At 37.1% G+C, this 23,513-nt stretch overlaps 3 protein-coding genes and 1 long non-coding RNA gene across 5 annotated transcripts; 1 reads left to right on the top strand and 3 right to left on the bottom strand.

The window, feature by feature from the left end:
- Positions 1-705: 705 nt before the first annotated feature.
- On the bottom strand, positions 706-3,918 carry LOC113734208 (serine/threonine receptor-like kinase NFP). Its single transcript, XM_027260602.2, has 2 exons — positions 2,412-3,918; positions 706-1,580 (listed from the first exon to the last, which is right to left on the bottom strand). Exons 1-2 carry the CDS (start codon positions 3,537-3,539, stop codon positions 843-845), a joined length of 1,866 nt encoding a protein of 621 aa, XP_027116403.2. The 5' UTR covers positions 3,540-3,918; the 3' UTR covers positions 706-842.
- Positions 3,919-5,462: 1,544 nt separating this feature from the next.
- Positions 5,463-7,419, bottom strand: LOC140037541 (photosynthetic NDH subunit of subcomplex B 5, chloroplastic-like). 2 transcript variants are annotated; one of them, XR_011841457.1, is made up of 6 exons: positions 7,111-7,419; positions 6,957-7,017; positions 6,257-6,319; positions 6,110-6,168; positions 5,692-5,976; positions 5,463-5,604 (listed from the first exon to the last, which is right to left on the bottom strand). XR_011841457.1 is itself a non-coding variant. In XM_072081896.1 (5 exons), exons 1-5 carry the CDS (start codon positions 7,357-7,359, stop codon positions 5,746-5,748), a joined length of 663 nt encoding a protein of 220 aa, XP_071937997.1. In that variant the 5' UTR covers positions 7,360-7,418; the 3' UTR covers positions 5,463-5,745. The 2 variants fall into 2 exon arrangements, 1 of the variants encoding a protein (XP_071937997.1); XM_072081896.1 differs by having other exon boundaries at positions 5,463-5,976; positions 7,111-7,418.
- A 1,368-nt stretch (positions 7,420-8,787) lies between these two features.
- On the bottom strand, positions 8,788-11,312 carry LOC140038019 (uncharacterized). Its single transcript, XR_011841830.1, has 3 exons — positions 11,137-11,312; positions 9,717-9,777; positions 8,788-8,988 (listed from the first exon to the last, which is right to left on the bottom strand). It is a non-coding gene; the product is annotated as an uncharacterized lncRNA (long non-coding RNA).
- A 2,817-nt stretch (positions 11,313-14,129) lies between these two features.
- Positions 14,130-23,321, top strand: LOC113734206 (acylamino-acid-releasing enzyme). Its single transcript, XM_027260599.2, has 18 exons — positions 14,130-14,369; positions 16,112-16,287; positions 16,502-16,811; positions 16,955-17,176; positions 17,269-17,481; positions 17,650-17,724; positions 18,016-18,154; positions 18,419-18,570; positions 18,658-18,740; positions 18,856-18,977; positions 19,071-19,149; positions 19,555-19,732; positions 20,870-20,930; positions 21,068-21,190; positions 21,839-22,036; positions 22,411-22,479; positions 22,848-22,924; positions 23,023-23,321. Exons 1-18 carry the CDS (start codon positions 14,149-14,151, stop codon positions 23,084-23,086), a joined length of 2,562 nt encoding a protein of 853 aa, XP_027116400.2. The 5' UTR covers positions 14,130-14,148; the 3' UTR covers positions 23,087-23,321.
- Positions 23,322-23,513: the final 192 nt, after the last annotated feature.

Here is a 23,513-nt window from a genome sequence, read left to right as displayed (position 1 = left end):
TTTGGCAGTTTTGGTCTGTCAGGGTTGAAAATTGTAGTTTTGGAGAGATTGTGGGTGGAAATATAAAATTAGAATTAGGATTTGGGAAAAGGTTATTGTTTTTCTTTAATATTTTTTAACTATTTATTTGTAGCAGAGTGTAACTTTGAAATATTAGCCAAACTATCTACAAATCAATTGCAGAAATAGCTAGATTATAAAGACAAAGAAGGGAAATGTTATTTGCATTCCCATTTTTGTTAATCGCACTTTCACTGTCATTTTATGATATAATTTTTATTTATTAGATTATATGATAAAATAAATGATGGGAGTGCAGTTAACAAAAAAAAAATACAAATAACAGTTCCCGACCAAGAAATAGAATAGCGATAAATGTAGAAAAGTAGTAGGTAAAAATTGTCTCTAACTTTGAAGGTTATAGCATTTGTATGAATTTTCTATTTCATTGAACTCTCTTTTTCCAATATACATACACACACATACTATATACATACATCCTATATATACACACACACATATATATATATATCTTACTAAAAGCCTTTTAGGATATTGTTGGCAATCAACATCCTAAAATGAATTTTTAGGATTCTATAACATTTTTTGTTTTTTTGTTTGTCAAATTCTACAAACAAAAACAGATTAACTCCATATATAAACGCTACGAAACATAACTAAACTTGCTTAGGTAGAAAATGCAAATACCAAATACTCCACTATTTCGACAGATTAAGTGGTTATTAAAAAATTTACAAACCAAGGAGGCAAAAAAAAAAAAAAAAAGATACAGCATGTAATATCTCTCCCACTGTGTGATCTGTGTGTTTTACATAGCTCGTCTATCTTGCTGTCACTACTGATCGTGGAGATGATCCTTCCTCAGAAAGATCAAAGTAAAGATCATCACTCTTGCACAATGCGTACACAATGTCCACCATACTAGGCCTTTTTGAAGGATCTCTGCTCAAACAAGCAAGTGCGACAGTCATTACATTCACAACACTTTCCATTGAGATCGTCTCCTTGAGCAAATACTCATCCATCCATTCTCTCATCTTCTTCACCTTTCTGTCTTCCGTTCCCTCCAAAACTCCATCAACTTTAGCCCATAAAACCTTCCCCTCTTCGTCGATCGCCTCCTTGCCTGAAATGAGCTCAAGCAACACCACCCCGAAAGAGAAAACATCCATTTTAGTAGAAACAACACCATCAATGAGATATTCAGGGGCAATGTAGCCCTGAGTTCCAACAATGTGCATTGTTATGGCATTGCAGCCTGATTTTGCCAGCCCGAAATTCGCAATTTTGGCTCTCATCTTTGAGTCTAGCAGAATATTGCTGCTTTTGATATCTTTGTGGACAACTTGTGGTCTTGTGTGCTCATGAATGTATTGCAGACCATTTGCAACATCAATTCCAATTCTCAACCTTGTTCTCCAGTTTAGCTTATCATTCTTGTTACCATGCAGCCATGAATGAAGAGAACCATTTTCAACATATTCATAGACCAGATAACAATTTGCCTCCTCTGGATCTATGCAGAAGCCTTCTAGCTTCACTAAGTTCCCATGGTTCACCTTCAACCAAAAAGGGGGGGGGGGGAGAAAAAGTGGTTAAAATCTGGAATTTGATCATGTTAGTAAAATCTGGTTAAATGCTTTGTGTATGTAGACCAAAAACAGGGACAAGCAACAAAGGTTACAGAAGTCACAAAGTCCAAGAGACCAGAATTGTCAAAGTTTACGCACACAATTTTGGGATTGTCCAAAAGTCCCAAGTTTATTATACTAATGACATCAGTCGAGTTCCCATTCAACACAACCAAACGATAAAATAAGAGAGTATAATTAGTATTACTGATTTGCAGGATGCTGGCCTATGTGTCAAAGTTCAATTGCAAATGGAACAGGATGACAGCATTTTTACAGGGTTTAATTATATGTAGACTTTTGTCATCCGGAGGACAAGTGGAGTTTATAAAAATCATCATGCTTAAGAAAAAGACAGGCCCACTTCACCTAATCTCATATATTCCCTTAGCAAGTGAATGATCAATAATGTGGTAATTAATTTTTTAAATAATCAATTAAGGTAGAAGTTAAAGCTTCTGCTTTCAAGTATCAATACGTATCTTTCTTTCTCATCTCATACTATTCCATTTTTTCTTGTCCAAATTGTCATCATTAGTCTCGTTGAAAAGTTGCCATTTGTTTACTCGGAATGAAAGGTAGTTAAAGACATTAACACATGAGAAATGGTAAATCTTGTACTTCTAGATATCCAGGAAAATTCACTGACCACTCCTAAGGAAATGATCAAAAATTATGATCAGAAATTCCTAGAAATATTGTAAAAAAAAAAATGAAGCATTAAAATGGAAAAACAGTAAAAAGGATGAAACTTTTTACCTTCTGTAAGATCTTGAGTTCTTCATAGGCATTCCAGTTCATCTTCTTGATGGCATAAAGTTCTCCATTGATGCTGCCTTTATAGACAGACCCTTGAATCACCAAACTTTCATCAAAATCGTCCGTAGCTTCTCTCAACTCTTCAATTCCAAACACTTTATACTTGTCCAAGTAGTCTGAAACATCAGCTAATAAATTCACCCCTGCATCCTTCGACGGTGCCCTGTCTGCCCTGTCAAATTTCTGTTTCTCCACGTCTTTCCCCTTTGCCAACTTTTTCTTAAGCAAAGCCTCCCTATGAAGCCATAAACCACAAACAAATATCAGCAAGAGCCCACATATACCTAAGCCAATTCCCAGACCTATGACAGCACCTTTCCTGTCATTTTTACGCTGAGAAACGGGAGAGGCAGGAGGAACTATAGGCTGTGAAAGCCCAGGAAGCCGTGATACCGGGATGAAAACTGTGTCAAAAGGCTGAGTATTGTTACCATTAACATCAATTATAGACTGTACTGTTGACCCAAACCTTGAGGCAAGAGAAGAGAAGTTATCAGAAGGATGGTAAACGTAGCTAACAAGATAGTTGGTGCGGTTTCGCAACTGTGTTGAATTGGGACACTTGCAAAAGACTGGAAACACCGCATTACTGCCAATATCCAGATTGGTTGGGACCAGATTTGGGTTCACAACTTCAACTGATTGGTAAGTGGTGAGATTTTGGTAATTCGTAGTTGATACTTTCCAGAAGGTGTCACCGCTTTTTATGGTGTAGTTTAAGGCAGCATATGAGATGTTGCCAATAGTACTGTTGATAAAATTACATCCACAACTAATCGGAACAAAAAGGGATTCATCAGGGAGGAGTGGGGAGGTAGTATTGGATATGTTACTCGGTTTTGCTATCGTCGGTCGGCTGACGGAGAACAGATCACCTATGGATGCCAGGTCAAGAAAATCAGGAGCCAAAGCTCTGTACAGGACATAGGTTTGGCATGGATAGACAGCCTGAGTCGTTGAGCAGGCGTATCCTGTGGTGGTTGGTCCTTGAGCTTCCGTAAGACTCAGATTCTGAGAATAAAGGACGAGGAAAATCAGAAAGGAGAGATATCTTGATTTGATTCTCATCTTTGCTTTGAACTTGAGAAGGGCTGTTAGATTAGTTCTGCAACCAAGAAACTAATAAAAGAACCCTTATATACTGCTAGCAAAATTGCCAAGGCAAAGGTTCCAATCTAGTTTATATGGTGCCGAAGAAGTCAAGTTCTCAGTTCTCTGTATTCTCACCATGCTTGGCAGAAGAACATGGAACTTCCTCCTTGTCGGTCCCACTCACAAGAATTCCCAGTCAACCATTTCATTTCTGTCTTTGTTGTTTTCTGACTATTTTAAGAAAAAAGAATGCAATCACGCACCGTTGCTTTGACATGTCCGACTCTTGCATCCGGGCAGAAGTCATTAGTATCTTTTTCTCACAATTTTCCTTGAATATGAATATATATCCCCCAAGTTTTCTATTCTGCGGTTGAGTTTTCTTACTATAGCTTGAAATAAGCAACACGTCTTACATTATCCAAAATAGTCATAGCCAATTTTTGTGGAGACCTTACAAAATTTTTCACATGCAATTGCAAGGTAAAATAATAAATGAAAAAAAAGGAACCATATGTAATTTTCAAGTATTCTGCAGCGGATACTTTGAAGCTTTAATTGCATCTGTCCTGTGATGTATAGGATAGTTGACTGGTTCAAAATCGAGGGGCGAACTATCTAAATATTCGGGTGAACAGGAAACAGAAAGCAGTAGTAGTCTTTAATGCGATTAGGTGGCAGATGGCTTTATTGTGTAGTGGCTGTGACTCTCTATTAGTTTGAAACTTTGGTGTGATAGCCAATGAGAATTTAGCGTATTGGAAGGGTTGTCTTCTTGAAAACTAAGCTGGGCCGTAGTTCACACTCCACAAATGGGAGAAAAATCAAACCACAAAGGAAACACAACTTTGCCAGTTCTAAAGTTCTAAAGACTCTAGTCTGTTTTAATTGATAGACGGCTTGACTTCATAATTAAATATTCGACTATCAGGCAACTTTGCTGTTGGTACCATGGTTCGAAGTCTCGGCCGAGACCGAGGCGACTCGGCCGAGTCGTCACCGTCTCGCCCCCTACCGATACGATACCGTGACGAAACGATATCGAAATACTTGACTCGCTGAGAAATCGGCCGAGTCGTCACCGCGAGGGATTGACTCGGCCGAGTCACTCCGAGTTATCTCGAGTCAAGACGAGAAATCAGCCGAGTCACACCGCGACGGATTGACTTGGCCATTTCTTTTGCTATTTTTTAATTATTTTTATTTAGCATACTTTTTTATATTATTAACAATTTTTAGAATATTAAATACTTTAAAATTGGCGTCTCACCGAGACCGCGACCGATATTTCGAGACCGATGTGGAACGTTCCAAGCCGCGACCGCGACCGCGACCGTGCCTTTTAACCATGGTTGGTACAGACCAACATACACGACAATGGGGAAATGAATGAGTTTAAACCTATGGAACTTTCCAAGAGTAAATCATTCATTCCCATCATGTGTCACTTTTTTTTTTTTCTGACACTGGAGTATTCGGACCTTCGGCCCGATTATTTTCCTTGCTGCTCGAGAGAAGAGGCTCAATCCCCTTGAATACGATATTCCCAGACTCGAACCATGGTCACCATGTCCACCATGTGTCATTCAGTTGTTGGAAAGAATCACTCTTTCACTCCTCGGTCTTTCTTGTGACTCTGTACTTGGATGTTGTTAGAAAATAAATGAAGATATTTTTGCCACTTCCGTCTGAAATGGGATTCTACCTTTTTACATGCCTATGTGAGAATGCTAGATATCTAGAAACCTGCCAAAAGGATATTCTTGGCATGCATTTCCACTGCAGGGAATGATGCATTTCTGCAGAACCATTAAATGGAATTAAATGGAAAAAAAAAATTTGTACCATTCTGCTATTATTGCAGCATTTACGTGTATTGTGGGGAACATTAAAACTCAATGATGGAAGAGCAATTATATACTATCTTATAGTAAAGTTCTCTGTCCTTCTTTCTTTCTGAAATTTCTGTAATCAATTCTTCAGAGCATTTCCTGTTTGCTAACGCATCAGAGCTAAGGTTTCCTATCTATTCCTGCATAATCTTGCCAAGAACGGGACTACGAATATCAAATCTCTTGCATAATTTCTCAAACATTCAACAAGGGAGGAGTCAAAAACTATAACTTACAGAATAAAGTCTGTATCAACTTTCGCATCATTAATTTCTTGCTTCTGATCAAATTTATCTCTTCATTATGTCATCCTTTGTCACAGTGAAATCCCAAAGGTCCCCATACTTGTCATTGAAATCCCATATATCCATCGTATTGTAATCATTTATTAGCTTATCACGAGCACCTCTCTCCATGTTGTATATTTGAGGCTCAAAGTTGTGTGGTTCGCTTGGCTTACCCATCTCAATAATGCAAAATACTGCAGCAAAAACAGCTGCTCCAATGTACAAGTACTCTCCCTGCATGTCAAGAGGTGAAATGAGCATCTCTCAGTTCAAGGCTGAAATGCATCATTCTTATTCAATTTTACGAAACAAAGTAATATCAGACGTGCATATATACTGTTTTTAGTGTTAATATGGCTCTTCTTACCGGTACATTGAAGTACATCCCAGCAGCAATTGCTGGCAGGAATATCCAAGAAATAAGACCTGCAACAAGACAGAAAGAGGAAAAAATTGTATGCTTTAATTATCTTGGAAGACATAGGTTAGAGTTCAGTAGGATGATGGTCAATACCTTGGAATCCTGTAGGAGGTCCCATTGCAGCATAATCTTCTGCAATTGATCCCCAAAATGTTCCTGGAATGAGAGTTTGAAATTCATATTCGCAATGAACAATGACTTTAATCCTCCTAATGATGATGGAGTTAGGCGTCAAAAAACTAAATCAACTCTGCAAGATTACATGACTTGCATTGCTTCATAACCAGCTAAAAACGACTAAAGCGTTTTATTGTTCCATTAACACATTGAATCCTACAACTTCTGCCTAGGTGCAACTACTAGGAACTTTTCCAAATTTCCATTGAGAAATAGAAAAATCTAAAAGGTTGGCAGTGGAAATGAGAAGTACAGTAGCCTCCAGTTGAAAGTAACAACCTTAGGGTTTCAAAACTTGAACTTTCATGGAAATTCGTGGGGAAAATTCCTTCTCCATAAATGATTCCAGATGGTTTCATCATGGCAAAAGCGAAATATATTGCTATTACTTTTGGACTTCTGTATGATGTATCATGAAGCATCATGCAAATCAATGATTAAACAAGATTTTTTCCTTTCCCTTGCAACTTGCAGGGCTCTAAGTTCGCTTAAACAGTACTTTAAAACTGGTTTGTTCCATGAAATTCCACTCATGGGAAATTTGTAATAGTCTAAGAATGCTTTAAGGAATATTCTTAAGCAAGATGGCTAGATGATGAAGTAAAATGAGCCTTACCTTTATCGTCACCTTCATAGTAAGTATGGTGATCATCATAATATCCAAACTTAAAGTCATCCTGTAATCACAAACACAAAAGTAACTAAATATGCCTGAGTTTTAAGACCCTTGGAGCATACTGAATCGCCAGGCTAACAAAAAAAAAACATACCTCTTCAATTCCGTTCGTTCTCCAGCGGTCCACAAAATCTTCATTCAGGTCAGGCTCTATTTCTGATAAACCTGCATTCAATCTTTTTGAGCTAATCCTGCTAAGCTGAGGATTAATCCTTGAGAAAAATGAACCCGGGATCTTCTGAAACGAGGGTATTAACTTAGTTTGACATGATTCACATCTGGTTGAAGCAACTTTTCGGGCAAAATTGATGGAGAAAACTGAGGGCGTCACTGATCCTGCCATTTTTTCCGTTTATTCTCTGTTTCTTGGTGTTTTTTTAGGTTCTTTTTAATTTTTATTCCTAAAGATCAAGTCACCATAGAGGCAAAATTTTTGGTGTGAAGGTCCAGTTAACTTGTAACATGTGTTGAGAAAGCCACTTTGGTTTTGGCTTTATTGCAAGAATTTTGTCCTGTGCTGTGGTAACTGTGTCACAGCTTAATATTGATGCCTCTTCTCAATTTCTTGAGTGAATTTGTCTGGGTAGCATGTTCAAATGGACGATGGATGCCATCTTATCCACTTCTCCTTTTAGCCAAAGCAAATAGGCCAGGGATAAGGTCTGGGGTCTTGCTGCTAACTGGGTTCGTTTTCTGGATTCATAAACTTTGAGCAAAATCAGAAGCTTAAAATTACAAAAAGGCTTAGTTAAGGAGATAGACAATATAATTTCTTGACATCTTTTTCATTTGAGATAAAAGCTTTTGAAGCTCCTAAACTAAATTTTTACTTAGTTGCAGCTTTGGTCTTAATTATAGTAGCATTTGACTACCCTTATCAAAGTGTTCATTCAATAAATGGCAGGTAATATCTTGTAATGCTCAAAAGAGTGCCATGTAAATGGTAAAAGAACAACTCCTCATACAATCATCCTATTTTGTTTAGTATTTTCTTTTTGCTCCGAGCGAAAGAAGAGCAAGTGTTCGATTTTGCATTTATGATACAGGTCGAAAGTCTTGAGGCTATTTGTAGCATATTTGGAATTTTGTTGAATTTTTAACCATGAATTTGTCATTTTAGATCTACAAATCATTATCTAGAGTTCATAAGAAAAACAGAGAGCATTTTCTTCTGGAATTTGTATATAGTTACAAGTTACAAGTTTTTTAATTATAAAGGCAAAAAACCTTAAATTCTAAGGCTATTTGAAACATATTTAGATTTTTGTTGAACTTTGATCCATGAATTTTGTCATTTTGAATCTACAAATAATTGTCAAGTTTCGTTAGAAAAACAAAAACTATATTCTCCGGTTGCTGTTTGGATGGGCTGTTTTTTGAGATATTTAGTTTTTTAAATAAAATGTTAGAGTAATACACCCAAAAACACTCTAAATACACCTATAAAAATCAAAAATTAATTATAAAAAAATATCACCATCCCTTTCTTCCTTCGCCCCCACCACCCCTTCCTTCATCTTCCTCCTCATCCTTTCCACCACCTCCACTTTTTGCCTCCAACCTCCCCACTACTTTTTCCGCCCTCTTCCGCCACCTCCTATTTCCCATTCTTTCGGCACCCTTTCCTTCACTCCCATTATATTTTTCCCCGTGCCACCTGTGACGACCCCACCTCCCTCTGAGACGTACCAAAGGGTTTGGCGGACCGCCTGCCCAACTCTCGCCAGAACTCACTCACTCAAATCACGTGCACACATCCATGGACCATAAATAACATCCACAATTCAAGCTTATAATTTACATTGATAGAGATCAGGGTACAAAGTCTCGATATACTTAAACTAGTTCAAAACGTATACAATCCAAATACAAAATGTTCCATTCGAGGAATAGCGCGAGTACAAGTCAAAAGTCAAAAGTCAAACAACTAGACCACGCTAGTCTTTACATATCTCACGCCTCGCTTGTACCCCTGTAAGGAAAACAAATAACGTGGTATGAGCTAAAAGCCCAGTGAGGTTCCGAATAGCAAATTGACCATTATTTATAAGTACAAGTTTTCGATATAGCAAAGTAAGGAGCATGAAAAGTTCATAAATGTGAGCAATAACACGTCAAGTAGAAATCTCAAAATGAGCGAGTGTAAAAGTTTTTCAAAATCAACAATAATCCGATAAGCAATAATCAATCCAAAGCATAAGGATACGGATGGCCCTCAGGAGCCAACTTCCATTCATCATCAGGAGCTTGATCACGTAGTAGTTGACACTCCGTCAACTTTCAAGTAAACGAACCAATCCAGTAGAGCACCACTTACACGACTCTCCGTCCACCATTCACACCCCCTACTGGGCCCAAAATCCTCAATAAACATGGATGGTAATACTCGAGTATACCGATTAGTCGAGAAGATATCACTCCACTCGACAATACAAGAGACCCAGGGTTCGTTACCCAATCGACCAAACCCTTGCCGGCTCGACTAGAGTAACTCGCCACAGGGTTTCTGGAATTCCAGGAAGTGCGCGCATCATAAACAAGTATATCAGGTCAATTGCAACAATAAACAAGTATATCACGTAAGGGCAAGTGCGATAAAGTACACTCTTGCCCTAACAATTCACGTATATAACATGTAATCATATTGGTCACGTATCAAGTTCAAGTATCTAGTGCAATTCGGTATTTGAAAGCACTCACCAAAAGATATAGTGCCTTTACTGGTCACTTTCAGGTTATACTCCGGGTTCGGAGTCCAAATCTGCGATAAAACTCAGTTTGAGAACTTTGAAACATGACTAGAATTCGAAACTTATACGTTTCGTTCAATAAGAATCAATAAATGGAAATTCACTTGGAGAGTACTCGTGAAATACTTGCTCACTTTTTCAATGATAAAATTTTGTAACATTTATACTTGAAATTGTCATGCGAGTCGAAAGTACAAGGAAAACGTACTTCGAGCAATCATTATTTCATTTCTCAAGGGTACAAGTTCGGCCAAATCCTAACATATACCCCTCGATAAACAAGTAGCAAAGGTCCTCGATAGTTCAAGTGATAATCACTTCTAACCGTTACTCAAGTTGCAAGTATAGTTTTCTAGTTCTCGAGCGTAAATTTGGGCAGCATGCCCTTTGTGTTTACCTAATTTTCCAGCCATTTAGGCTTCATTATTTTCCTCAGCAAAATCCCAAAGTCACACATATCAGCAATTCAAGTCAAAAGCCGTTCCATAGGCTCACAACATCATAGGAATAAGAATCACAATAATAACAAGTGCAGAAATACACTCTAGTAAAAAACAGATTCGACGTGTGGATGCGGAAATAACATATCCGAGGCTACGCTTATCGGATTGAGGTGCAGCCTATGCCGTTTCGAAGCTAAGACTCAGGATTACAATGTTCATGAAGGTTACTTAGTCCAGTTCCTAATGTAACTTAGCCAAATCCTCAAATTACAGAACCCAAATCCAATTTGTCGGCTACTTAACCGCATTACACTGTAATAGACATATCTCAGGCTACAAAAGTCCAATTCAGGTGTTCTCAGAGGCATTTGAAAGCTAAGTTGGAATACTACAATTTTCATGTTTTGGCAAAAAGCTAAATCAGTACGGATCCTAGTGAGAAAACGTGATAAACTGGACAAACTGACCAAACGAAGTACTGGGGAAATACTTAAAACAGTAAGGGTATTTTGGACTTTTCACGACCTACGTTGCTCCGATTGAGCTGAAATTTTGTAGACACCTATAAAATACCATTCTATACAACTTTCATTCTTTGACCTAAGGCCAATTCAGCCTCTATGATAGGGTTACAAAACCGAACAGAAAGTTGGGGAAAATTTTCCAGATTCTGGAATTTTTGGTATTTAATGGAATTTTCTCAAATTTCTTGTTCTAATCACTACCAAACAACCTTATATAACCTTATTTACAACATTTACAACCACACAACAAGTTTAGGCAGAAACTCTGAAACCCTAGCTTGCTTATTCATCCCAAAATTCATCACAACCACTTGGATAATCATGAAATCAAGCCAAAACTTAAGCTAAAAAAACATCTTAAAGCAAGATTAAAGCAACAAGGATCATGATCAGATGTTTATACCTCAAAAGCAAGTCTTGGAAGAGTGATTCTTCACCCCCTTAGAAATTTCTTAGTTCCTCAAGCTTCCCAACTCACAACCTCCACTTTAATCGGTTTAAAATTGGATTTTCTCACTTGGTTTGGCTAAGATTCAAGAAGAAAGAATTTTTTTCTTTTGCTCTCCCTTTCTCTCTCTCTTTTGGTCGACCAGCAGCAGGAGAAATGAAGGGGAAAGTCCAGAAAATTGGTTTAATAAGGTTAGTTAATCACTTGGCCAAGAAACTCTAGGGTGGCGACACTTGTCGCCACCACCACCTTTCATTTTTCTCTTTCCTATCCTTGTTATTTTAGCCTCTAATTTTGGTCAGACTTAGCTGGAAATTAAGAAGATATTTTGCTCAAATATCAATGAGCTCATGTGGTAAGAAAGTGGTGGTCCAGTGATGCGTTCAATCGGTAGTGCGCGGGACCCGCCGGTTCGCGCCGTTTTTCTTAAAAACACCCGTACTAGGGTTTTTACTTCCCATTCACTAACCTTATATAATTGCTCCTATTCACATATTATTTCTCACTTAAAAGTCACTTTTAATCATCAAATTGATCCTTGGCCAGTACCGAAAATTCATCCGGCGGAAAAATCGCTAAAACCCTAATTTGCTCAAATCTTGAAAACAAAGAGTAAAACCCTACTTTCTAGATTCATTTGCACTTATTATGGAATAATTAGATAGTAGAGATTTAATAAATATTCCAAATAAAAGAGCATTTTTAAGAAAACGTGAGGGTTTTACAATTTCAGAAATTAAAATTAGGGTTTCAATTAAAATATGAGAGATTTAGGAAAACCGGTTAGTCACAAGTAAATTAGGGTTTTTGGCTACAATATTAGGGTTCTAGTCTTTTTTAAAACAAAATTAGGTTTTAAATCAAACCCAAAGAAATACACTTTAATATTTTCTTCACAAACAACCTCTTAATATACGAGATGTTACACCACCCTCCTCCCGCTGGTTTCTCGTCTCTATCTACATCTCACCCCCTCTTCCCTAACCAACTGATCTATAGAGGAAGGGAGGGCAAGGGGTAAAATGGAGAAGGGAAATCAGAAGGTTTCTAAATTTGATTGCACAATTAGATTGCAACCAAATTATGAGGAGAGGGAGGAGTTAAAGGGAGGAGGGAAAGTACAGGGGACAAGGAAGAAGGAAGGGGAGGGAGGGAGGGAAGAGGTGGCTAACAAATAGGGGTGGGCGCGAATTGGATACCCGCTCCTAACATGATTTGGCTGATCCGACCATAATATATCGAATCAGCCATTTTGCTACCCTAAACCGCTCCTAATGTCTCCGGATACCCGCTATTTAGGTACCCAAAAAAAAGGGACATCTCATAGGGTACCCACCCCTAAAAAAAACCTATTTTTCAATAAAAAAAATTACTTTTCACTTAATATCAACATGTTTTCCAACATTAAAAAAATCTGCTTTCCAATTAATATTGATAGAGATATTGTAATTAAAGTCCATACATCACTATTCTCACACATTTTATCCAACAATCAAACCAATCTCATAAATTTAGTACATTTTAGAATTACAATATCTAATAGACAAAATGAAGTTTCATGATAATTTTGAGTACATCACTATTCTCACACATTTCATCCTTTTACAACACAACAAACAAAAGGATGATAAGTATTCGACAACTTTCCTAATTTTCTTAAGGATGTTATGGTACAAGATTGCATCCCAAATGAGTCGACTGTGGAATCAAGTCCGGAAAAAGAATTGAATAGAGCAAATTATTTTTGGAGAAAGTATAACCAAAATAAGCTTAAAAAATCTTCCCCAACTTCTTCGCATCTTTGGAATAGACCTTATGGCATTAAAGGTGATGAAAAAGAAAAATAAATTTCTTGCACTAAAATAAAAGAGACAAATTTAAGAGACATTATTGTAGTAAAATAAATCAAATAAATAAATAAAAGACACAAATTTTTTAATTACCTAGCTAACAGAAAATTGGAGTTCCAAACACAAATCTTTGATTGAATTGATGGGAAAATTTGCAGAAAAGATCAATGGAGGTAAAATAAAAATGAAAAGGATGAACAATTTTTATAATAGAGTTTCACAAAATTTTCTTCGTTTTGTTCATTTGGTTTAGGTTTCACTGAGAATATTCACTTTTTTCAAACAATATGAGGAGAGGCGGATCATATGGGATTCTAATATGAAGCTGTGAGTTACTTCACCTACACTTAGGATTAAATATTATAAAATTATAAAATAACCCCTAATTTTTTAATATTTATATAATATATCCTGCGGGTCGCGTACTTGCGGGTTTTTTTTATTTTTTTGATCCATATCCGTATTCGTTTTTACGGGTACCCGACCTCATCTGTCCTGTAAGAAAAATTGGATTGAATATCCTATTTTTCGGATCGGATCGAATCGGATTAGATTCAGCGGGTTTTTGGATCGGCGGGTGTTTTTACCCACCCTTACTAACAAGGAAGAGGGATAGGAAAAAAAACAACTAATTCAAACGGAATGCAAGTTTTCCATATAAAAGTTTTCGAAAAACAAGTTTTGAGTAAAATTTTTCAAAATTTTTAAAAACATTCTAAAAATTTATAAATTTTAAAAATATTTTAAATCCAATTTTAGAGTCAAGTGGCATACAATACTAAAATAAATTGGGGATGGGTTGACTGATAATTGCCAGGAGTAATGTAAGAGAACACCTTTGACCTATACTTAAAAAAACTAAAATAAAAAGTTTTTAAAAAAACTAAAATAAATTTTTTTTAAAAACACAAAAAAGAGGTACCTAAGTTTTACGGACCCACAATTTATACAAGGATTTGTAAATAGTTACAAAGAAAAAATAATATAAAGACAATAAAATTGCACATCATGTTGTCACTATCCTCAATTATTGGTTGATTAGCGCCAACAATAAGTATTAAGTAGTACACCACTTTTAATAGAAAACGAGGAAAAGTCGGCCCAGAAAACATAAAAGATGTCCTATCCTAGGAATAGGATGACCAAAGTCACCAAACCACTGTTACGATTACCCCCCAAAAGGGCCAAAACTATCGCTCGTCTTCCTCCTCAGTGGCAGTGTTACACTCCTTTGAACTCGATTCTTCCCTTTTCCCATTCCCCTTCACAACTCCCTTCTCGTTTGCTTTCTTCTCACCTCTTCAAGCCCTTTTCTTCCACAGCCTTCTCTCAATCCAAGTAAGTCCCTTTACTCTTTCTTCATAATACAAATATATGTATTTTTTCAATAGAATCTTTTGTTTTACTCCTGTATCGAGTAGTTATGCATTGGCTGACTTGTTTTCTGATTAGTGCTGGGGAGTTTTTGATTTCTAGTTTTTCCTTTGATAACTTCTGACTTTTCCCTTGAACCCGTGGCACTGAAGTTTAATACATTACCATTATTTTCTGCTGAACATTTTGGAGTAACTAGTTTAACTTTCGTGGTTATCCTTTTGATTAACTTTTCATGAATGGCTCTAAGAAGAAGAAGTGATGCAAGATTGGGTTTTTGTTGAAAACTGTAATGGAGAATCCTGTCTCTTTTAATGGCCTTAAATAGAAAGAGAAAAGTTTTTTTGGTTTATTAACTTTCTATGAGAGTTCCATATGCGTGTTAGTTCTTTATTGGGTGTTATTGGATAGTCCGTCTAGTCTCCTATGCTGTCGTGCACAGTTTTAATGTTGGATTTCTTTTTGATAGAGTTTTGGATAAGTATTGTATTGCCCTTTTCGGAATTCAGATTATCAGCTGCTGAAGTATGCTAAGCAGAAGGAGAATGTGAGGTGTGTACTGCAAAAGCCGAGGATATGTTAGCCATTGATTAACGGAGAATGTTGCCTATAGATGCATACGCAGACATATATGGAACTTCATAACTTGATGATTAATTATTTCCCCGTCACCAATGGATGATAGATTGACGGTGGTTGCATAAAAAGTAGATACATTTGCATTTGGTTTTCTATCCAAATCAGAAATTCCTTTTTTATGTTTTCTGAGGTGGGTAGGGGGTTTGGTTGTGAAGGCAAGGGCGAAAATTTGCTCTAATAGTCAGGAACCAGATTAGATTGGAGATAATGGTTTCTTTGACCAATTGTCAAATGGCCTTTTCTTTTGTCCCCTTCCTATGATGATTCATCATCTAAGCCTAAGCTATTATACATGTTCACATTTTTTAGAAGTCAGGTACATGATTGTTTGCTATAATTTCTCCATACAGAGATATATGGAATATAAACTCTTAGGTCCTGCAAATCTGTACAAGTAGGAACTTGCCTCCCACAGAGTTAGATAAATGAGTAGCTAAAATAAATGTAATGTTTTGTAAGCACAGGGATTTCTCAAAATGTGAAAATTTATGTTGCTTTGGTTTTAAATTACCTAGAAAGTGTGTTAATGCATTAAAGTGCGAAGCTTTCACATCATCTTGAAATTGTGTACCACAAGGTTGGGTTTTCATTGTCATTATTTCTTTCAAAATACTGTATGCACTGGATTATTAGCTAGCATTTCACTTGGTTCTGCTGGTAAAGAATGTCATTTAGTGTTTATTAGCTAGTGTTTCACTTGCAGACCATTAGTCCAAAACACACTTAGGATTTTCTTAAAGTTTCGAGTTGCTCTGGAAAATACTCAAGATATTATTGTCTTTCTTAACAGTTTCTAGTTGAATTTGATAGGTTTACAGAGTGTTATTTATGTGATCAACCAAAGCTATTGCACATTATTCTGCAGATGGTACAATGTTGATCATAGTACAAAAATTTTTCACAAGTTTTCATTGTAGATAATTTTGGATCTAGTTGACTAGGAACTTTTTATACTTTAATTGCCCTAAGGAATAGTGAACAATATGATACTTGATTCTTTTCAAGTCATAATCACTTCTCTCTTTCTGTTGCATGCATTTTGACTTTTATCTCTATTTAATTGATAGGAAAAGGTTTGCAAGTAGCTTAGCTATGGACAGCTCAGGAGTTAGCTCGTTTCCAGAAAATCCAGTTGGTCTGGACAGGGTTTGTGAAGAAGAATATACTTCTCAGTCAAGACTGCTCCAAGAATTCACAGAAATTGCCACAATTGACAAGGCATGGGCGTTTACATCTTCAAGTGGTATGACTGCTTGATTTTGCACATTTTAATTATTCCTGTTCCTCTGAGATCCCTCTCTGCACTGCCAAATCCTAAAGAACGAAAAGTGGAAAAGGAAACTGCATCTCCAAAAAAGGACTTTGTGTTCTTGTTCCCTTGTCTTTTTCATTTTGACTTCCCTATTCTAGGAGATGGTTTTTTGGATTCAGAACATTCTTTTATTACACTGCTGCAGGATATGGTTCCAAGGGTATGTTCGCAATTAGCCAACCAAATCTCTTGGCTAATGTAAGGAGAAGATACATACTATCCTCTCATATTTCAAATAGAAGTAGTGATTCAGTTAGCTTTGAGTGGGCCCCCTTTCCTGTTGAGATGACGGGTGTCTTTACTATTGTCCCATCTCCATCTGGTTCAAAGCTTCTGGTTGTCCGAAATGCTGAAAATGATTCTCCTACCCGCTTTGAAATCTGGGGTCCAGCTCAAGTTGAAAAAGAGTTTCAAGTTCCCCGCTCAATCCATGGATCAGTCTATGCTGATGGATGGTACAATGATAACTGAAACCTTATTCGAGGTTGCTTTTATTTTGGTTACTTTTGTTACTCGGAATGGTTGTGTACGTGTTGCTGATGCTTTAATATAAATGCACTTTCTAGTCTTTATGAACTGTGAGCTCCCCTCATGGCAGGTTTGAAGGAATCTCATGGAACTTTGATGAAACTCTTATTGCTTATGTTGCTGAGGAACCAGTTCCATCAAAGCCTACATTTACTTGTTTTGGTTATAAAAAAGGCAATACCACAGAGAAAGACATGGGTAACTGGAAAGGTCAAGGAGAGTGGGAGGAGGACTGGGGAGAAACTTATGCTGGGAAAAGGCAGCCTGCACTTTTTGTAATCAATATAATCAGGTTTCACTCAGCTACATCAGTTGGCGTAGTAATAAAAAGTGCAAGATATAAGTATATTATTATTCTAAGATCCTGAGTTCAACTTTTTGCAGTGGAGAGGTACAAGCTGTTGAAGGAGTGGGGAGGTTTTTGAGTGTTGGACAAGTTGTATGGGCTCCAGCAGCTGAGAATTCGAATCAATATCTTGTATTTGTTGGGTGGCCATCAGATGCTAGAAAGTTGGGTATTAAACACTGCTATAACCGGCCATGTGCCTTATATGCAGTTACAGCTCCATTCTCAAAATCACAAGCAACTAACTCCGGGTAATTCACTGGGACTGAAATGCTCATCTAATTTGCTGCATGAACTTTATCTTGGTTGGAGACTAAAGTGATTGACATTTCTATTGCCAGTTGATGAATGTCTCTGCTTATTCTCTTGACAAGCTTTGGTTATCTTCAAGTCCTGAACATTGTGGTTTTTTATCACAGAGATAATGCATCTAAGGATGTAGCAGTGATTGCTCTGACGCAAAGCATTAGTAGTGCTTTTTTTCCACGATTCAGGTATGTCTGCTTGTAGACTGCTCTGTATTCCATTATTTTACCCCTTCATTACAGACAATCTGCTAACTGGAATCAACAAGAAAATGTCTGACCATGGATTTTTCTGTTTATAAACGGATAGGCCATCTTGGTTGATGTATGTAGGATTGAAAAGTTGTCAACTCCTATGCAAGTTACAAAAAGTTTCACATGTTGTCCCCAAGCCCCAAAAAAAAATGGTATTGCTTAGAATGAGGTAGTCAAACTATTGTATAAAATATAGGAACTTACTGCTTAAAACTTCATTTTCAGCCCAGATGGAAAGTACCTTGTATTTTTGTCTGCAAGGACTGCTGTTGACTCTGGGGCCCACTGGGCAACTAATTCACTTCATAGAATTGACTGGCCTGCTGATGGAAAACCAGGTCAATCTGGAAAAATTGTTGAAGTGGTATGTTTGTCATTTCTTACTCTAAATTTTTTTTTTTTTTCGAAACTTCATTGTGGAATTAAAGAAATTTTTTTATTGTGGACAACTCGTGATTTGTTTAGGGGATATCATTGCCAGTGCAGATAGTAGTTCATGCTTGTTTATGGTATATTACCACTTTATAACAATCAATATATGTGCACAGACACATGCTTCTTGTTTCTTTTATTCTCCATTTGTAAGAGAATGACAAGCAATTGGAAGCCATCTATATGATATCTGTAGGTTCCTGTTGTGATGTGTCCTGACGATGGCTGCTTCCCTGGGCTCTATTTGTCAAAGATTCCTAGCAAGCCATGGCTTTCAGATGGATCTACACTAATTTTGTCCTCCATTTGGGGTAGCACTGAAGCAATACTTTCAGTGAATGCATTAAGGTAAACTATGACTTGTATCTGTTGTTCTCAGTTAGATGAACTGTATTTCTTCTTTTCAATTGTTAATACTTTCTTTGTTCTTTTTAGTGGACAAGTATCACAAATCAGCCCCAGCAACTCAAATTCTGCTTGGGGTCTGCTTGCACTTGATGGTGACAGCATCATTGCTGGTAGGACAAATGCTATTATTTTCAATTAACTGCCCTGGTACATGGTTCAAGTTCTCTTCCCTCTTCCTCTAAAGTCAAGTCACAATTTATTTTTTGTGTGTGTTTCTTCTTGAAGTATCTAGCAGCCCAGTTGATATTCCTCAGATTAAATATGGAGTCCTCGCTGGCAAGGCATCCAAAGATGCCAAGTGGAGTTGGTTAGATGTTACTAGTCCCATATCAAGATGCTCAGAAAAGGTCATTTATCTAGTTGGAGTTTTACCATGTTTCACCTGGGCCATAGGCAGTTTTGTTTACTAAAGTAACCTGCCCTTCTATCATGTTCCACAGGTCAGGTCTTTCCTGTCGTCTCGACAATTTGATATACTTAAAATTCCAGTCAGGGATATCTCTGAGAATCTCACAAAAGGTATCAGAAGGACAAGGGATTGATATCTAACTCATTTTTCTCTCATAAAAAGGATCGTGATAGTGAGATAAATGGTATCATTTGGGTGCCCAATTTCTGGCATAACCTGAATGATAGATGTTTCCGTACAAGTCCTTTGTCTATTATAGCTTATTGTTATTTGGAATTTCCAGAATACTTGGTAGTTACCAAAAAGGCGGTGCTAACAACTTTTATGTTTGCAAAAATATTACATGGATACACCAATAGTACTTTTTTGGAATTCATTTAAAATGCTATATTGACTTAAATTTTTGTTTAGAGATCTTAGCAGTTGGGCAAGAGATTTCAGTTATGCATGGACTTATGAATCTGTTGGCTGCGTTTTCTGAATTCTATATGCATGTTCAAATCCCTTTGTTCTAGGTGCCAGCAAACCCTATGAAGCCATATTTGTTTCCTCAAAATCTCAAAAGAATGACATGCGTGATCCACTAATTGTGGTCCTTCATGGTGGTCCTCATTCGGTTTCATTATCAGGCTTCTCAAAGTCCTTGGCTTTCCTTTCCTCCCTTGGTTATAGTTTGCTTATTGTAAATTATAGGTAAATCTGAGGGCTCTCTTCCTTTTCTTTCTAGCGTAGACAGAATGGACAATCATCTATATGTTGTATGCTTCACATGAACACTGCACTCCCTGTGTGTGAAGCTCTAGCTCAAATCCAGAGCATACTTAATTCAGCTTGCATGATGATGGTTTTTTATTAATTAATGCATGCGGTAATGTAGTTTTTTCTATTTTTAAAAGCGATACTTAGTGGAACAAGTAACGAACAAAAACATAAAAAATGTCTTAAGAGATTATACCAATTTGTCTATTAAGAGTCTGTAAATCTTTGAATCTCCTAAAAGACAAGTATAATGGCGCGCATGAAATTTGCAACTTTTATTTACTTGCATGCCACTTCTAAGGAGCTTTATCTCATCCAGTTTGCTTTGTCTTGGAGCACCACCTATGGCACAAGCCTCAAGCTTGTATACCTAAAATTGGACAATGTTTTATGATCTCTGGTTAAGATTATTAGAGTATTGTGCATACTCTTGAATTTAATGTTGAGAATTTTTTGAATTTTTTTAGCACAGCTACAACGATTACAACTGTTGCAGACAAAGAATGACATAGATTATGTCATCATACATGGAAGGGGAGAAATTCTATAAAGATCTACTTAGTCTTGCTCATTAGTGGAAAAATTCCTATATCTTCTGCATTCTTTTGGCGTTTTGTTAGAAAATCATTTGCTGAATGGAGTGCTTAATTGTGAGGTAGAGGTAGAGGTAGAGAAGCAATGAAAGAAAAGTTGCCACTATGTTAGTGCATATGGCAAGGTTGCTTCGCCATAGTGGATAATGTTGCCTTGGATAAAAATAGAAGGGAAACCTAGGATTCATTGAGATCACAGTAGGATGGGATCATGCTGTATTCGACCTTTTGGTTATAGCAGATGAAAGGGGGGGGGGGGGCGTCTAATCCAATCTCATGTCATATAATTTTTGACCATTATATTGAAGATGCTTGATGTTGTGGTTTTGATGACTGTCAAACTTATAGATTGTACTTTTCTAATAAGATATTGCTTACCCATCTTTTTCAACCGTGAGTAAGACTTTTTACTTGCTTTTTGTTTTTTTCATTGATTTGAGACAACTATTCGGTTTTGAGCATTGTGATGTTATATCAGAGGTTCTTTGGGTTTTGGAGAGGAAGCTTTGCAGTCTCTTCCAGGCAAAGTTGGGTCTCAGGTGTGCATCCCTTTGCTAGAATGGAAATCTTTAATGCTTAGTATATATGTCACTAAAATATTAAAATGTTTATTAAGTATTCCAACTGGTTGATTGGCAATTATCTTGAGCCTAATATTACGCTGTACTGTGGACAGGATGTCAATGATGTACTTGCTGCCATTGATCATGTCATTGACATGGGACTTGCAGATCCTTCTAAAATAGCTGTGATGGGTGGTTCCCATGGTGGATTTTTGACAACACATCTGATTGGACAGGTTCAGTTCTCTAGAAGAATTTTGGTTGTGGTAACTGTTTGACAATTTTGATATAATCTGTCTTCTGATGATTGTGCAGTACATGAAATTCAAGTAAATATTGGGTCAGTTAACTGCATATGTTAATTCCATTTACCAGACCTCCAAACTTCTCTCTTTACCCAAGCCCACAGTTTGACTCTATCAGGTTCAAACAATAATTACCAGTCCCGACCCAGTCATTTGTCACGTTGGCCTATGGCCCACTTTTGGTTGTGACTATTAGCGACTTTAGATGTGGCCAACACACCTCACAAATAAACCCACACACTTTTCTGGCCACCAGCAATTGGCAAAATTGTTGAATTGGACTAGGATTAGTCACTATATAATCATGTTAATTTGGTTGTTGGACAACATGAATTGCTTGGAGATCTTAGCATGTAGGAGCTTTCTTTCTTTGCCTCTGTTTTAGTTGCTTTGAAGAACTTCCCTCTTTTTGTTTCTTGCTTTTCTCTGCCACCCCTTCCCCCATAGCACCTCGTGCCGCAAATTTTCATTGGAAACTTGATATGCCAACCATATTGCTAAAAGTCACTGTCTTTCAGTTATACTACTCCGGACAGATTTCCATGATGGATGTTCACATCTTACCTTTTTGTGGTGCAGGCACCAGACAAGTTTGCTGCTGCATGTGCAAGGAATCCTGCCTGCAACCTTTCTTTGATGGTTGGCACCACAGACATCCCTGATTGGGTCTATGTGGAATCATTTGGAAGTGAGGGAAAATCTATTTTCACGGAAGTGGCTTCTCCGGAGAACCTCACCGCATTTTACAATAAGTCCCCTGTATCACGCATATCTAAGGTAGGTTTCCTCAACTACACGAATGCAGTTAAAGAACCAGAGATAAAGTGCAAAGGATGATCTTAAAATTGAGAGTTTGTTGAGATAGTTGAGAACGGCATAACCTTGCAAGTTTCAATTGGAACTTTTTGGATAGGGAGATAGTTTGGTTACACGAAGGATGGTAATGGTTTTAGTGTTAAAATAGTTGTGCATGGGATGGTATTTCAATTTGAGCTTTATAATTAGGGACATAGTGATGTACATTTTGTTAGGAACATCGTTGATCTTGGTTATGCAAAGATGGTATTGGTATTATTGTTGATTTGGATGTGCGTGTTGGAGCAATGTTTGAGATACATCCTGCTAGATCTAATTTTGAAGAATGCTTGCAGGTTGAAACTCCTACGCTGCTCCTTTTAGGTGCTAAAGACCTGCGTGTACCTGTTTCCAATGGAATACAGGTAAGCATACAACCAACCATTTCCCCTTGAATCTTTGATGTGTCACTTAAAAATAAGAACCGTTTGAACAACAACGAGTGGCGTATGCTGATATTTAATGCTGATAACTTTTTTTTTTTTTTTTTTATGTTAAATACATAGGGCGTGCAAATTATAATTTCCGCATCAGCAAATAAACAAGTATAGAAAGTTTTTCTACCTTTCTTCTAATAAAAACATGAATACTCATTCAGCTATTTTTGCTTTGGTAACTTCTGATTATGCATGAGCAAATGATAGTCACATTTAGACATTCTCAATGCTTCAAATTTCAGATTCAAGGAATTTTTTTTAGGTAATGCGAATGATATCATTGTTTGTATTTGCAGTATGCACGGGCACTAAAAGAGAGAGGGAGAGAGGTGAAGGTAATCGTATTTCCTGAGGATGCACATGGACTTGAGAGGTAAAAGTCTGGTCATTTTCTAAGTTGCTGACTTTATGTCATCATATACAGTAGCTCTTTGCAGAATAAGTTTTTTGAGTGAAAGTTTTCTTTTGCAGGCCGCAATCTGACTTTGAGAGCTATCTTAACATTGGAGTGTGGTTTAAGAAGTACTGCAGCTAAGCAATCAAATGCTAGTTAGTACTGCTTCGCTGTCTTGCTGGTCTATCTATCTATGGTTTATTTTGACTTTGATCTTGTTGGTATAGGGTTCTCTCTGGGTTCATCAGCTTGTCACAAAAAGAGAACAAAACATTCTCTAGATTTTCATTGTCTCAACAAATTGAGTTATTCTGTTTGTAGCTTATGATGCTCATTTTGTACCAGACAATAAAACCATTCGACCTTCTTCTCTGAAGTGGCTGAACTCTTGTGCTCTCCCTATATGTATTGTTTTGAATTCATTTTCATATACATTAGTTGACATATGCTTGAAGAAACATACAATTGACAATGGTTAAACATGGCCATAAGTGAAAAAAACACGACCATGCCTTGCTGATTCAACAACTTCTTTGACTGGAGACAAAAAGATGAAAACTTTTCCATA

The sequence above is a fragment of the Coffea arabica genome, chromosome 3c (genome assembly GCF_036785885.1).
Source record: "Coffea arabica cultivar ET-39 chromosome 3c, Coffea Arabica ET-39 HiFi, whole genome shotgun sequence".
Taxonomy (NCBI): Eukaryota; Viridiplantae; Streptophyta; class Magnoliopsida; order Gentianales; family Rubiaceae; genus Coffea; species Coffea arabica.
This window is presented reverse-complemented; position numbering and strand designations above follow the sequence as displayed.

Bases quoted from the DNA above. Each gene is read 5' to 3' on its own strand.
- LOC113734208 (XM_027260602.2), bottom strand. From the start codon at position 3,539: ATGAGAATCAAATCAAGATATCTCTCCTTTCTGATTTTCCTCGTCCTT. The intron at 1,581-2,411 runs GTAAAAAGTTTC...TTTTGGTTGAAG, and splicing joins AACTCAAGATCTTACAGAAG to GTGAACCATGGGAACTTAGT.
- LOC113734206 (XM_027260599.2), top strand. From the start codon at position 14,149: ATGTCCTATCCTAGGAATAGGATGACCAAAGTCACCAAACCACTGTTA. The intron at 16,288-16,501 runs GTATGACTGCTT...ACACTGCTGCAG, and splicing joins GGCGTTTACATCTTCAAGTG to GATATGGTTCCAAGGGTATG. The intron at 17,482-17,649 runs GTAATTCACTGG...TTTTTATCACAG, and splicing joins TCACAAGCAACTAACTCCGG to AGATAATGCATCTAAGGATG.
- LOC140037541 (XM_072081896.1), bottom strand. From the start codon at position 7,359: ATGGCAGGATCAGTGACGCCCTCAGTTTTCTCCATCAATTTTGCCCGA. The intron at 7,018-7,110 runs GTATGTTTTTTT...TTGTGATTACAG, and splicing joins GAACGAACGGAATTGAAGAG to GATGACTTTAAGTTTGGATA. The intron at 6,320-6,956 runs GTAAGGCTCATT...CTCTCATTCCAG, and splicing joins CTATGAAGGTGACGATAAAG to GAACATTTTGGGGATCAATT.